General features: G+C 36.2%; 1 protein-coding gene across 1 annotated transcript in view; it reads right to left on the bottom strand.

The window, feature by feature from the left end:
- hdac11 (histone deacetylase 11) overlaps positions 1–13,204 on the bottom strand; it is a 30,508-nt gene extending 17,304 nt beyond the window's left edge. The window contains exons 1-7 of the mRNA XM_088636892.1: positions 12,999–13,204; positions 10,379–10,438; positions 9,969–10,117; positions 9,241–9,341; positions 7,496–7,522; positions 6,930–7,046; positions 2,675–2,717 (exon numbers count right to left, since the gene is read on the bottom strand). Coding sequence (XP_088493018.1) covers positions 2,675–2,717; positions 6,930–7,046; positions 7,496–7,522; positions 9,241–9,341; positions 9,969–10,117; positions 10,379–10,413 — 472 coding nt within the window. The 5' untranslated portion in view covers positions 10,414–10,438; positions 12,999–13,204. The remainder of the gene's footprint in view (positions 1–2,674; positions 2,718–6,929; positions 7,047–7,495; positions 7,523–9,240; positions 9,342–9,968; positions 10,118–10,378; positions 10,439–12,998) is intronic.
- Positions 13,205–14,522: the final 1,318 nt, after the last annotated feature.

The raw sequence follows: 14,522 nt of genomic DNA, 5'->3' as shown, positions 1-14,522 counted from the left end.
AAGTCGGAATTCTGACTTGCTAAGTCGGAATTCTGACTTACTAAGTCGCAATTCTGAGATATCATAGCGCGTTTTTTTTTTACTCCCTGGCGGAAACGGGCTTCCATACTATACTATATTTATATATATACTTATTATTATACTACTATTTATTTTCTATGCCAAGCCACACCTGATAGACCTTCCAAACTGACAGTTATAAACCGGACAAAACTGATTTAGGAACAGATGATGAAAACATACAGTAGAGGGATTTATTTTAAATAATGATATTGTTTGTTAGTTTTTTTTTGGGGGGGGGGTGGGTATTGGGAATGTTTAAAACATTTTAGACAAATTATCAAGTAGATCAGTCACTGGAACGAATTTCCAGTTTAAATCATTTGGGTGAGATTTTTTAAAACTCTTCCATTTTCTAATTCTCACACTTACTGTACGTTTTCACACCAGTGTGTGTCTTTTAGATACAGTAACTGCTGCTACAGTACCTGCCACAGGTTCTCAGTGTCATGCAATGCTTCTCTGGGATTCGATCCATCTATCTGACATTTCACAGAAGATCAAATCATTTTTAGGTTTTAAGAAGCACATATTTAGAGGTTTTCCAAAGTATTAAGCACTCCACGCATGTTTATTAAGGTCATACTTGGCTCGGCTAATAATAACACCCGACTTGCCTATGGCACATCTGAAGCCTGGCTCTTATTCCCTTTTGCGTTTAATATGCATGATCTGTGAACCCCATCCAGAGAAATGTGTTTTTATGTTGTAGTGGTGCCATCCTTTGGCTAAAAAGATTTGTATAGATATATTTGACCTTTTTTCTAGAACAAATACTTATTATTCCCATGTAGTGTTTGATGATTGCCACACTCCATTTTTCCTTTTTTCAAAGTGAAATTCTCTTTTTTTTTTTTTGCATTTACATACTGAATCCTAAGTAAAGCCAGAGATATTCTGTCGGTGCGTTTCTTCTCTTTAAAGATGTGAATTTATGTTTGACTAAAGGCTGTTTATTTCCATTTCCTGGTTCGGCATTTCTTCCATTTGTAAAGCCATTTAAATGCTGTATCACTGCATATTAAAAATGAATTGGACAATGACTGAATAATGTACTGTAGATAGAATGACCTTAGTGTATTAGTGACATGGCCTGTCACCACAACGTTCATTTAAAGCGGGATCTCATTCTTATCCCCCTTAGATTACTGCAGAGTAATTATTTTTCAAATGAAATGTAAATTAATTCTGTATTGTTTACATAAGTTTCTAATTCAGTTTGCATGGTAAAATGCAACAGTTAGCACCTCAAAGGTACAACAACAAGTAGTAACTGATGTATTTATGAATTAATTTAATTCACAAGCAGCACATATACCGGAGGTATTTGAAAATTTGAATAATTACCAGAGCCTGAAAATAACAGCCAGAGAAACAATTTAATTTTTTTTAAGTGCAGAAACAAATTTATCCTTAGAATACAGCCAATGAAATGAAGCATGATCATAAATTATAATGGTATGTATGGTTCACCAAACATGTATGTATAAATGAAAATAGTGGAAAAGATACAAACTACATTTTAATAAGTATGCATATGTTATTATTCATTATTGGATCTCTTATTGCCAAGGCAAGTTTTATAATACAAACTATTAGCATACCCGACTGTCTTAACATTTATGACACATTAGTTAAATACGCCCTTATGTGAGAAAATCACTTTGCACAGGTCACATAAAACATACCCAAGATACAGTAGATTAGAATGATCTTTTAAAAAATATTTCAATCATACATTTAATGAGCCATTTTTAACTCTATAATAAAATGTTTCAGGTCCATTAGAAATTTCTGGATAAGCATATGAGGACCAAAGGTATAAGATGTAAACAGTCTACAAAGCAATTTAACCTTGAAAAGTAACAAACATTCATTAGACAGTATTATGGAAAGATCTGAAACTTTGACTTGATAATACTAATTTCACTGACCATGCCACAGTTTTTGTTCTTACTTCACATAGTTGCTAAAATATAAAACAGTACTTTAAAAAAAGATAACTGGCTTGTAAAGCAGAACATTCAAAGCTACAGAAAACCCACTTCCATTTCACTAGCTTCCTTTTGTGAACTGGACTAGCAATGAAGAGGGTAGGTGATCTCAATTTAATTAACAGGTTAAGAGAAACATTTTTTGTTTACATCAGTAAGTAACCAGACCATATTGTTTTAGCACAGAGGGTTCTGCATCAAACAATCACTTTTGTTAGCTTCCAGTACTTGAAACTATGAATGTCATAAAACGGTACATAATATACTCTGTTACACCTGGGAGTTGACTTGGGATTCCAAAGTTCATAGATTTATGTTCGGTTTTTTGGAGAGGAGTGTAGCATACACTTTATTATGGTTGACTTCTTAGAAAAATAAACAGACTTTAATACTGCAATAGACATAAGCTCCAATCAATTACATTTAATAGCATAGTGAAGTAAATTTAACCAGAAATCCATTTCATATCCATTTGCTTCTCTGGAGATGACATTAGGTTCCTTTGAGGCACAAAGATTTGATTGTTACACATGCTTTAAAATATTTTTCTCTACAAAGAAAAATAAATTTTCCTGGCCTCTATGTATGGAAAGTATATAGAATCTAGTATTTCTACTCACCCACATTTATTGCCCATCCTCTGTCAATAGCGAGCTTTCCTGCCTATAAATAACAGAACAAAATGAGTTCTATAAATTATAATACTTTACAATCCAATCACATGGGAATGTACTGTATATGGAAGACCATCAATAATTCACAAAGCAATCTGTATGGCAACTGCAGCTACAAATAAGAAAGGATGATGCTACTTGTTAAGTACTGGGGTCAACAACTAGTCATTGACACACAAATATAAAATCAACATTTGTAGATTTGAAACAATACATTCTCTTTAGTTTTGTTCCAGGAGCAGGAAATGTAATGGGTTCCGAAGAAAAAAATGCATCTGTTTCTTGAGGAAGTATTAGTATCCTGTGTTATAGTACATCCTTGGAGAGATAATTCCCATTTACCATAATCTCTAACATGATGGTCTGTTTATTCTTTAAAGGCCCATTGTCAAATTCAAAGCATTTTGCTCATTTACAATTATTCCAAAAGAGTAATTGAAAACCTAGATTTCATCCAGCAAAAACTGAAAATGTGTCCAAAATATACCATGCAGTCATCTAGGGAGTGCTTAAGTTTTCAATTTCAAAGCGTTCTGGGACATTTGCACCAAATTCCATTTTAAATAAAATTTAAAAGTCCTCTACTATTTTTTATATCTTATACACTGAATGCACCAAATTGTGTTGCAAAACTCTTAAAGTGGAGTCTGAACTGTTCACCCACCAGGCAATGAAAAGTTCATTCTGATCTGAATTAGCTTGCTTGGTTTGTCAGGTAAGAACTGGGGACAGAGAGGCCTTTACTTCCTGTTTAAAAGCAGTGGTAGTAACAACGGAAACTTAACAATATTGACATGCCAATATATATACATTTTAGTTAGACTAGAGAAGAGCTACAGAACTCCCCTTCTTGGCACCAGATCAATAAAACAGCATAAAATTGTGCTGCTAATACTATTGCTTTGCTCTTTATAATGCCCAGGTGACATTCTCTGTGAGGAGCCAGTGGGCCAGTGGTACAAAGGATAACTTTAGACTATTTTAGTCTGTAAGAGGGGCTATCGTCAGTCCTGATTCCTCCTTTTGTGAAGTTTATAACACCATTTGATCAATTCTCAAAGCAAAAAAAAAAATCATTTAATTACCATGCTCATGAATTTTATAATTTGCCTCCTACTGTAAGCACTTCCCACTACTAAATACAAACCTAAATAAAAATAGGTGCATCATCATAATTTGTACCTATTATATATTTTAAGCATAGTTAAAGTGAATTTTCCACATAAGGTACAGCAAGAATGAGGTATCCAAATGATGTCCACTTTGACTGAATGAATACATAAATGCCCACAAATTAGAATGCTTTTATACATTTCAGACACTGACATCCTTTCGTAGGAGCAGAGACAAAACATACTGTATAACTTTCTGTTGGATCCAGTGTAATCCATATGGCCATTTCCATGTATAAGGACAGAGTTATTAAGATATGCGAATACACTTTGCAAGTAATGCATACTGGATCTATTTATGTTACAGAGTGTACATGTTTCTCTTGAGCAATGTTCATCTGTCAAGCCTTTGTCAATATTGACATGCTCTTCTCGTACCCTGCTAGAATACATGAGTAACAGTACGTCAGGGTTCCCACTGATTTTGAGCAGTCATTGTAGTCTGTTATTGGTCACAGCTGTGAGGCAGCGGTGCTAATTGTCACACCACCATGTCACACAAAGTTAGAAATATGGGCTTTAAATAAATGACAAGCAAACAGGTGTAGCTGGGATTTTTGTCCACAGAATTAGAATTCATTAACACTTAAAAATGCAATAACATTCTTTACAAATCAGAGGCCTTTTTATATGTCTTCTAAAAATGATTTGGTGAGCAGTCTGCTTCCTCTATCTAACCACTGAAAACCCAAAAAATAAGAAACATACTTTAAATCATTTCCATCTCTCTCAACAACTGTATCCTGTGCAAAGTAATCGAAGTAGGAGGTCAGAAAAAAAAACTAGGCTGTCATTACTGCAACTAATGCTAAACTAAACTGCTACCATAACCACGCATTCAAAATGATTTTCACATCCAGTGACGTAATTATGGTGGAGGGCCTGTGTTGTAAAACCCAGCTTAATGCTCAATGAAGAGGTGCTGGATGATACATAAATGTAATAAACATCTTCAGGCTAGGAATACTTCTGACATTCTCTTGCTGAAATTGTTTTAGGTAGTATTAGTGATTTCTTCATTGCACAGCACTGGTACGTATGCTAATGCTAAGTAATTTTTAAGGCAGGCAGATTATGAATTTGCAGTGCAGTCATTCTGACAAATGGCCTTTTAAGCACAGAGAAGAGACCTTCAGCAAATTCCATTCCCAACTATTTTATAGCTTCATATGTATTCAATTCACTGGCCTAACCAATCCCTCTGGGGTCACTATTGACTTCCTAATAACCTCTTTACATAATCTGCCTTGACGCACTGGCCTTCAGTTTCTCCTTCAGCATTCGCTGAATAGGCACTAACCAATACTGAAAGGAAAAGAGCAATCAAGATTTTAATGCGTCTTGAGCTGGGAGAAGGGGGAGTGACAAACAGACAAAACAAGCATAACACCCAAAGCAGCACATTCCCCCTTAGCATATCGGTGAAAATGATGCTAGAATGAGTTTTAAAAAAGATCGATGTTTGGAGATTAATCGATGGAGTAATTCCTCTCACACATGGACCTGTGATTTGCACTGTCTGAAGGTACGTTCCACCTCCCAGGGGCATAGAGACTCCTCTTCAGCCATGCATAAACATGAACTGAAAGAAGCACTTGACACAGTTTAATGCAAGGCTGCTGCTTATTTAAGGACTGTAAAACTTTGATTGGCAATACTGACAGCCACATCTGCTCATGTGGGATGAGATACTAACTTCAGTGAATTTTAAAGATATAATAATTTGTAAACAAATTCAGTACTCTTAAAATGTGAGATTTTATCCCCTCAAGCTGCCACTCAGCAGTATAGCCAACACACGGTGAATTTAAAATGTAAACCATTTATTTTTCAATACATGGTAAAGAAGTGTTTAATAAATTCCCTCTTTGGCTCAATGCCAGACAATAGCCATTGCCATGATTCACAGGGTATAGTTCAGCAACATTTTTTAGGGAAACTGGCATTTTATAGCTAGCTATTATTTCCCCAGGTAATACCAAAGCAGAGCAGGACTTGACGTTAAACAAATGGATGGCTCACTGCTAAAATATCACTCCTTTCCCATGTCCATTTAAAAATAAAACGCTTCTCAATGGAACGAGTTTCTTTAAAGAATAGCCTTACTGTTCTGTCCATCTTAAATTGACAAAATGCACAGCAGAAATAAATGCAGAGCTATCTCAGTACAAATCTGGGAATTTCTTAAAATATTAAAACAAACACACATCATAGGACTTGCTGCTGTTTTGAATTGAATTCCAAAGCCCACACTTAAAAGTGCAACATAAGGCTTAGCTTTCTCTTTGAATACACTATACAGTTCTATGCAGCTCCAAGGCTGGTGGTCTTTCTTCTTCTTGAGAATGAGCACTAAAACCAGAATTATCAGCAAGTATTTGTTTAAAATGTAAAAAAAAACAAGTCAAAACGAGGTTGTCAAAGGGAAATAAATGTAAAAACCCAGATGTGCCATGGTCAGTGTGACAAAAAGAATCTCCAAAACTGTTTCTACTAAAATATCCTGTTATATCGTAACACTTTTGTCACCATTACCTAATTGTTTGAATTGTTCCCACAAAAATGGAAACATCTCTTGGGATGCTTATCAACAACAACTTAAGAGGAACAAGCATAAGCCTTTTTGTGTTTGATATACAGTAATACTACAATGGATGCTAATAGGGAATGTAAAGCACACGTACAGTATAACATATAAAAAACAATTAACACCCAACAAGTCTCCATCTAGCTCAACTGTAAAATGCTGCAATACCGTAACTCACTTCTTGATACAGGAGCTCAATGTGCAATCACCCATCCCTCAACACCCCCCCTTCCCTCTGCAAGCAGCACTCTGTCCAAAGTGAGCTTTCTATGAAAGTACTGCAGTGCTGCGATGCTATACTTCACATGCTGAGGCAGCAGGACAGAAAGGTGGCATCTCCAAGGGCATCAGGGCAAAGAAAAAAAATCGAGTTCTGCAAACACTCACGCGGGGAGTATTCGAGACAACTGCACTACAAAGGATGCGGCACTTCCTGTCTTACCATGATTGTTCCACCAGTCTGAGTCCTCAGAGGTCGAAGCACTTTCCTCTGCACCAGGAAGTTCGGCAGAAACAGGAGAGGCGGAATTTCTGTGATCGTAGCCACTACAATCGACCACTGAAAGGACAGGAAAAAAGAACAAAATTCATACCACAACAGGAAGCTGGTAATGAAGCAGTCCTGATGCCATGAGTAGCTGACACAGCAAATCTCTTCACACCTCCTGAGCCATCCAGAAATTGTAAACGGAACGAGGCTGGGCATTTTTAGAACCTCAATATTTCAACAAAACCATTACACATACAAAAAGAACTGTGGTCACCAATAACGCACAAAAAAAACAAGAAAAACACACAACACAGGGATATAGATAACATCCAGGGAAATTCATAAACATCAAGGTTTAAAAACAGTTTTTTAGTCTCAGTTATTCAATAGTACCGATTACTGCAGGCAAAATGTTAAGTGTACAAGAAAGGGTTATCAGATCGGCTCTGATTATAGCGTTGCAATTCTTAAATGAATATTCAATCACAGCAGAAGCATAGAATGATTTTCTGGGATACCTCTCGTGAGCCTTCCAAGATATGGTTCTGCATGCAGTAAAAAAAAAGAGAAAATATACGTATTTAAATGAAGAAATGAAGGATCGCTTGAGATACCTTTGTCCTAAATGTTTATTGCCTGAGCTAGAGAGCATTTAGCCAGAAAAAGAGCAATCCATCACCAGGGACGCTTTCACTCCAAACACCTCCCTTCCACCTCTCCACCAAGGCAAATAAATATTTTAAAAAGCATGCTGAATTAGGAATATGATGTGGACTAATAACCTCTGGGAGCTAAACTGAGACCCAGGGGTTTCTTTCAGAACTGAAGTGGGATGACCCACAAAGACAATTGCTCAATGATTTTTATTAATCACATCCACTTGGGCCCCCCTTCACCTTGCACCCCATTCTAAAAAAACAACACTTCTTTTAAAACCCAGTATAGTACAGGTCACTGTACAGATCAGGTGATCTTGCTCTCATCTCACTGTACAAATGGATTTGTAATGCACGCTCAAGGGACATGGTAAGAAACTCTCAGTTGCAAATGGTATGACCTCATTGATTTTGTTACAAGACTTTTCAATCTGGAGGTGAACCAAGGCACCTTATGGGAGTTGAGGGCGGAACACTGGAAAAACTTTAAAGTAGCTAACCATTTAGTGCATCTGCACAGAGCTGTTGCATAGCAGGTACAATACAATTGACTGTCAGTGCAGCCTATAAAACAAGCCTTACTAGCACTGTAAGTTTAACAAAGCTGTCTTCCACATACCTAAACACGTCTGAAATGCACACACTTTAAATGTCTTGAATTGCTCACGTCTGTAAACAGTAACTTTATACAGAACAGCTTCAGTTCCATAACATTATGGGAATCATTTTATAGACTGAAATATACTTTCTAATAAGACTCAACAGCAGTACAACAGATATACCTACACTACATAACATTTTCTCTGGATGTTTGAACACAATAGAAAAATGGTTTACATCAGTCAATCTCTACACAAAGAACAGCAGCCAGGTGGTAAATTTATGCATTCACTGACACAGCATTTACCACTATTTTAGACAAAGTTGTATCTAGTATGGGTTTATGGGAAAAACACCTTTTTTCTAGGTCTGTCAAGGGGGTTCATATCTAGCTTGCGTAGAAGGAAAAATTCAGATTACAGTTCAGCTGATGCCAAAGTGAAATTTTGCAAATGTGAAAAGGCAAATATTTTTCTATCGCTGTTGTGTACTTGAATTGGTAAAATTACAAATTAACTGTTACATTTATAGATTGACCTATTTCACAGTGTTTCTCTGGTACACTCACTGGTCAATGTAAATTGCTCATCATCAGTGTACTGTAGTTCTCAGCTTTGCAAGCCAAGGAATTTGAGTTTTTACATACCTTCTTATTCACTTTAGAAGGCACTATGAAAAATGATGTTATGAACTGCATGGAATACCCAAACAGCACAAGTTCAAAAGACTTCAAGAGGTAAAACCCAATAGTACTGCTTTTTTTTATTTATCGCACATTTGCTTCTGCTTTCATATGAAGATCCCAATGTAACGTTTTGCCGACAGTACTACAGCAAGCCTTGAACTCAAGTACAGAAAAAAAAGACATGTCTGGACTAAAGAATAAGAAGTAGGCAGCACTAGTTATTGCCGTTCAACATGCTCAATGAGAACCTGTACATCCCACTTTTGTGTGATTGACATGGCTTTCTTCAGTGGAGGGGGTTCGAAAAGAGAAATCAAGTTACCTTGAGTTTGTTTAGGTAACGTCTCGTGTGGACAACCAGAAGATCTTCCTCCGCAGCCTCTCGTGCTGCCACAATGTTTCCATCTGTGATCAACTGTTCCTCTATCACATAAACACAGAGTGCATTATGAGCAGAACGTTCACTGCTTCAACTGAAAACGCAATACACACAATTCTCGGAAAATGTCTCGTGTCTGAATTATACACGGGACGCATTGCGGTGAATAAAATTAATGGCATCCGAATCATTTTTATGTTAGTAAAATGATTTTTTAATTGATAAGAGCTTTAAAGATGTTCGCATAGGCTACGCCGTGAACACATCCTTTCACACACTGTGTATTTAAACATTCAAGATCTAGCAAGAATCAGAAGAGCATTTGCAAGAGAAGGTAATTGGTTAGATAAAAGGACAACATGCACCTGAGGTATAACTGACATCATGCCAGACGTCTATGGCTATTCTGACCTTCAGTTCAAACACAGCATGCCTGGAGTGTGAAGCAGGGAATTTTTAACTTTCTTAATTATCTCCGACTCGGTGCACTGCTTCACTACTTCGATGAATGTGCCAAAACTATTTCTATCCAACTCAAAAATTGCATTTTTTGTTTAGAAAAATGACATTGATTTCATTTATCACAGGAGAGCTTTATCCATGTACTAAATTCCTTCACAAACAAGAGTCCCTTTGATTGCACATTAACACTGTTTAATCATCCAGTGTACCTTTCAAAAAACGAATAACCTTCCCCCATTTCCCAGCATCAAAAGGGTGAAGCTTCTCAAATCCCATAAAGGTAATGTTGTAGTCTGGAGAGTACACAATAGGCAGGCACGTTGAAGGGACTTCGGTGTAAAGCTCGGTGCTGTGCGAGCTGAAAAGCATACAAAATGCAAAGGATTCCTTATGGTAAAATCAAGATAACAAACCACATCTCCAGTCCTAAACCTTGGCCAGGGGTCTCATATTCAATCCCTGGAAATCCTACCCTAGGAATTTTGACATGTCATCGTTTGCAGGAAACGTTTATAACATTATTAATAAACACCTTAATAGCATTTTATAAATAGTTATAAAAAAGATTTCAAGTGTGACCACATTCTTTATACTATTTTTAAGGTAATATAGTGTATACCTTGTTTTTTCTTGCCTGCTTCCTTTTTGAGACATTTTTCATTCACATTTTCATTTTAACCTGAAAAACAAACGGGTGTTTACCAAAAAATGTACTCAATATAGTAGAATGCACAATACTCTTAATAACACATGAAATGTCCTTGGCTATGATTTTAGCTAGTGGTACCATATCATACTATGTTCTTTCCTGTAGTACATTGCTCTTTGTGATCAAATGCGAGAACATGTTTTGCATACTTTTAAACAATACTTGTACTTAATGATCAAGGATAATCAAGTCGTAACAAGGATTCCTACCTAAATTCCTGCGGTGCACAAGCTTGTAATAAAACCAGTTTGTTTCCATTTCTTTAAACTACATCTGGTTAGATTTTAATTCTTAACATAAAACCTCCAAAATTCAAATTCACTAGAGGTTAATATATATATATATATTAAGAGTTTCTGGAACAATTAAAAAATTCAAAAGCAATCTATTCTGCATGCACTATAAAAACTTTCTCCAAAAACATCCCTGCCAATCAATAAGCATATTGGAGATGAAAACATCACATTAATAAAGGAAGAGGTTCCAATTCTAAAATCCAAATGGCAGTGAATAAACAACACACTTCAGTGCAGGCAATCAATCAGAGCAATGTCGACTACGTGGCTGTTTCTTGTCTAAATTCACGATGGAGCTCCCAGGCTTTTTCCCCACTCACAGCTTGTGCATTGATTCATCTCTTCAAACCCTTGAAAATGATCAGATCTATAACTTATGCTAATTTAGGAAACGGCACAAAAGTTGAGGGGTTCTGAAGTCACACTGTCAAATCCAAACCATTTTTACAAGACTGTAAAATACCCCTCTGAATTCCACTCCATTAACAGAGGTTTATTACACTTGGTGATTTTAACCCATACCAATAAAATACAGAAATGAATGATTTGCAACTATTCATATATTTTAAACATACCATCACATTACTTTAAAAAGCTAAAAGTTATTTGTCATTCAAAATGACAATCACCGATCTGAACGTATTACTGAACATATGAAATTTTACACAAGTAACAGCAAGCAGTAAGACAACTCAAGAGATTAGGCCTCATAAACCCAGTTTACTTCATAATGTTTATGCAGCAAATTCCGGAATGTTATGTTTTTGTGCATTTTTGAAGGACCGATCTTAAAAACATGCAATTGCAAATATCAGCCTTGACGTTGAATGTCCTATTTACAACATACTTCTCTTTTAAAATATTTAATATCTACAGCGGCTGGTTCCATAGAGACATACATACATTTGATGTGCACGTGCTGTCTTTTCAAAAGTGTGACACACCACATTACTCAGCTTAACCTAGCATACAAATAAATACCTAAGAGCGAGCTTTTAATTTTGACAACTGTCAGACTATGACGAGAAACTCAGTACCACAAAAATTAACATCGCAAAATAAAAAAGTGACATTGCATCAGCTAATAAAATAATTAAAAACCTGTTAGTGTATTTCTCAGCTTACAGATTCATACAGAATTCAAATCTTTGTATTTACAGAATTATACTGAAAGCCTCAAAGTCTCCTCTACCCCTTCTTTGAATACAAAATGTTTGTTCATTGTTGTGAGAAGTATTACAGTGCTTCATAAGAAAAAGCTCACTGTCATCTGTTCCTCAGACACGCTCCATACTCTACACCTGCCCTATTTCTCTGACCTTGAGGAGAAAAAAATCAATTTCCATAATAGATTCATGATATTAAAATTTAATCTGCCTAGAGATGTTTCAGAAGACAAGCCAACATCAAGACTATGCTCATATACTTCATTCTATGAATCTGTTCAAGAGGAACGTGACCAACTATTCCATTCAAAATGCTTTCTGATACGATAGCAGTTGTGCAGAAAACATTTGGTTATGTGAAAGAGTGAGGAATTAAATGACAAGAATAGCATTAATGGTAAACTGCAGAACTTTATTTCAAAAGCAATCAACACCACAAGGTAGTAAAATGTAATGTACAATGTAAACAATCTGCAGTCTTAGGTTTTCACAGGTACTGGGGTTTTAAAGAATTTTTGGCTGATACTGGTTAAATTTGTCAAGAAGTTTATTATTCCTAGTATTTTCACTCTGTGGCTGAAAATAAATCTGAGCGGTTGTGATTGTGTGCAAAAAATAGAAAAAGATGGTGATCTAGTTTAGGTGTCATTATAAAAGCAAAGGCATTTGCCCTATTCTTTCTACTCTTAACAAGCACCCTTACTCATATTTGCTTTTGTAAATATGCCATCCTTTTATTAAATATAAGAACATGGCGATGTATTAAACAGTTTACTGAGGCACTGAATCCACTCAAATCTCTAGGGGGGGAAAAACAAATGGACTACAGTACCCGGAGGGCTTTGCAATTCACACGCATCACACGCATGCGTATCAATCTAAATAAGAAAAGGGGCTTCTGCAAATATATTATTCGATTTATTCAATGTTATCGTGGTGTTCTGTATATTTATTAATTATTACAATTTTCCGTTAAAAGCTCTACACCACAAGCAAATGCCATACCTTATTGCATATTCGGCCTTCTCACCTGCTTCGTGTGCGAATACGAAACACAGTTCAACTCACCTGTCCACATTTTTTCATTATTGGTGCTGAGTATAGCAAGTCGACTTAGTGTTGCCACACGCTATGTTAGCCCCCCGAAACAGGATTAACGTGCGTGGCCTATGTAAATCGTTTAAATTAGCGTGTATCACTTAACCGAGGAATGATGCCCAACCAACTCCCTTTCCCAAATTCATCAGTGTTGTGATGAGCTAGTACGCAGAACGCTCCTACGTCACCTGTGATCCTCCACAGGGAGCGGAAGAAACAAGGAACACTTCCAAGTGTTAAGTGCTGTCCGGTTGAATTTGTTGGCTTTTACGCAAAAACCGCACATACTCTTACCTGCAGCCGTTTGATTTGTACAATGCGTATCCCTGCTCAGCACAGAGCATTGCAGCCGTTTTGTTTTTTTTTTCTACGCAGATATATTTCCAGGAGGTGTTCTGTGTTCCGTTGTTGTGTCATGTGCAATTGACATTGGTTTACATCAGCGGATGTTATATGATTTTTAAATTACTAAAAATTAGTTACACAACCTGGGGTTTGTAAAGAGTTATATTTCAGGTAATGCAGTAATAAAGCTCATGCCACTGTAGTGTTTTTGTGTTCCATTACTTCAAAGGCAGAATGTCTTTTTTTGTCACGATCATATAGTCCTTGAATTATATAACGCCCGAGTACCGAGTCGCGTAATTTGTGCAAATAGATCATTTATGATGATTCCGAATAAAACAGTAAGTGAAGTTTCTTATGCAATACAGTAATTTATAAGCGAGATAAAGAGCAAGCGATTACATATTTGGTTGTTCATGATGCCTCTTGTAAATACTTACATTATGAATACCTGAATGTTCCCACTCAGAATATAAAAACATTTAAATAGCTCTTCATCCAGCCTTTTCCCGAATGATCCCAAAGGTATCATCTTCACCAATAATTTATTCCAGACACCCACTACCCTATGTGCAATGTAGAGATTCCTATCCACGGGCAAAGTCCTTGCTCTTAATTTGAAGTTAAAATTATTTTTTTTCACTAATGATGTTGGAGTTGTTAATTGAAAAAATATATATTGTCAGGGGTGTTTTCAATACAACCTCTTTTGCTCAAGAGTAAGAACTGGAAAATTATGTTTTTTCAACCTGACTATAATACGCCTTTAATACCACCAATTAATGTAGTAGTTCTTTTCCGAGCTCTTTCCACACCAGCAATATCAGTTTTGTAACGTACCGATCACAATTGTACACAATATTCTAAATTACTTAATTTAATGTCCATAATTTAATCGTTACATCTTTGGACTTATATTTAGCAGTGGTCCTTAATAATTCGTTCAGTTCAGTTTTTGTCAGATGCACAAGTGCAATGACAGAAAGACATAAAGGAAACACCAAAAAATACAAACACAGAACAGCAGCAGCAACAAGTGAAATGCCCATACCACTTAAAAAAAACAGTGTGAGCCAATGGTACTGTAGGGGTAGAGTTCAGTAATCTGGAGATTCGTGTCTTTATGCCCCTATAACGCTTACCAGAGGG

This window comes from Lepisosteus platostomus, chromosome 6, assembly GCF_059453375.1.
Source record: "Lepisosteus platostomus isolate fLepPlt1 chromosome 6, fLepPlt1.hap1, whole genome shotgun sequence".
In the NCBI taxonomy this organism is placed as follows: domain Eukaryota; kingdom Metazoa; phylum Chordata; class Actinopteri; order Semionotiformes; family Lepisosteidae; genus Lepisosteus; species Lepisosteus platostomus.
The sequence above is the reverse complement of the archived record's forward strand: the minus strand, read 5'-3'. Positions and strand labels throughout refer to the sequence as shown.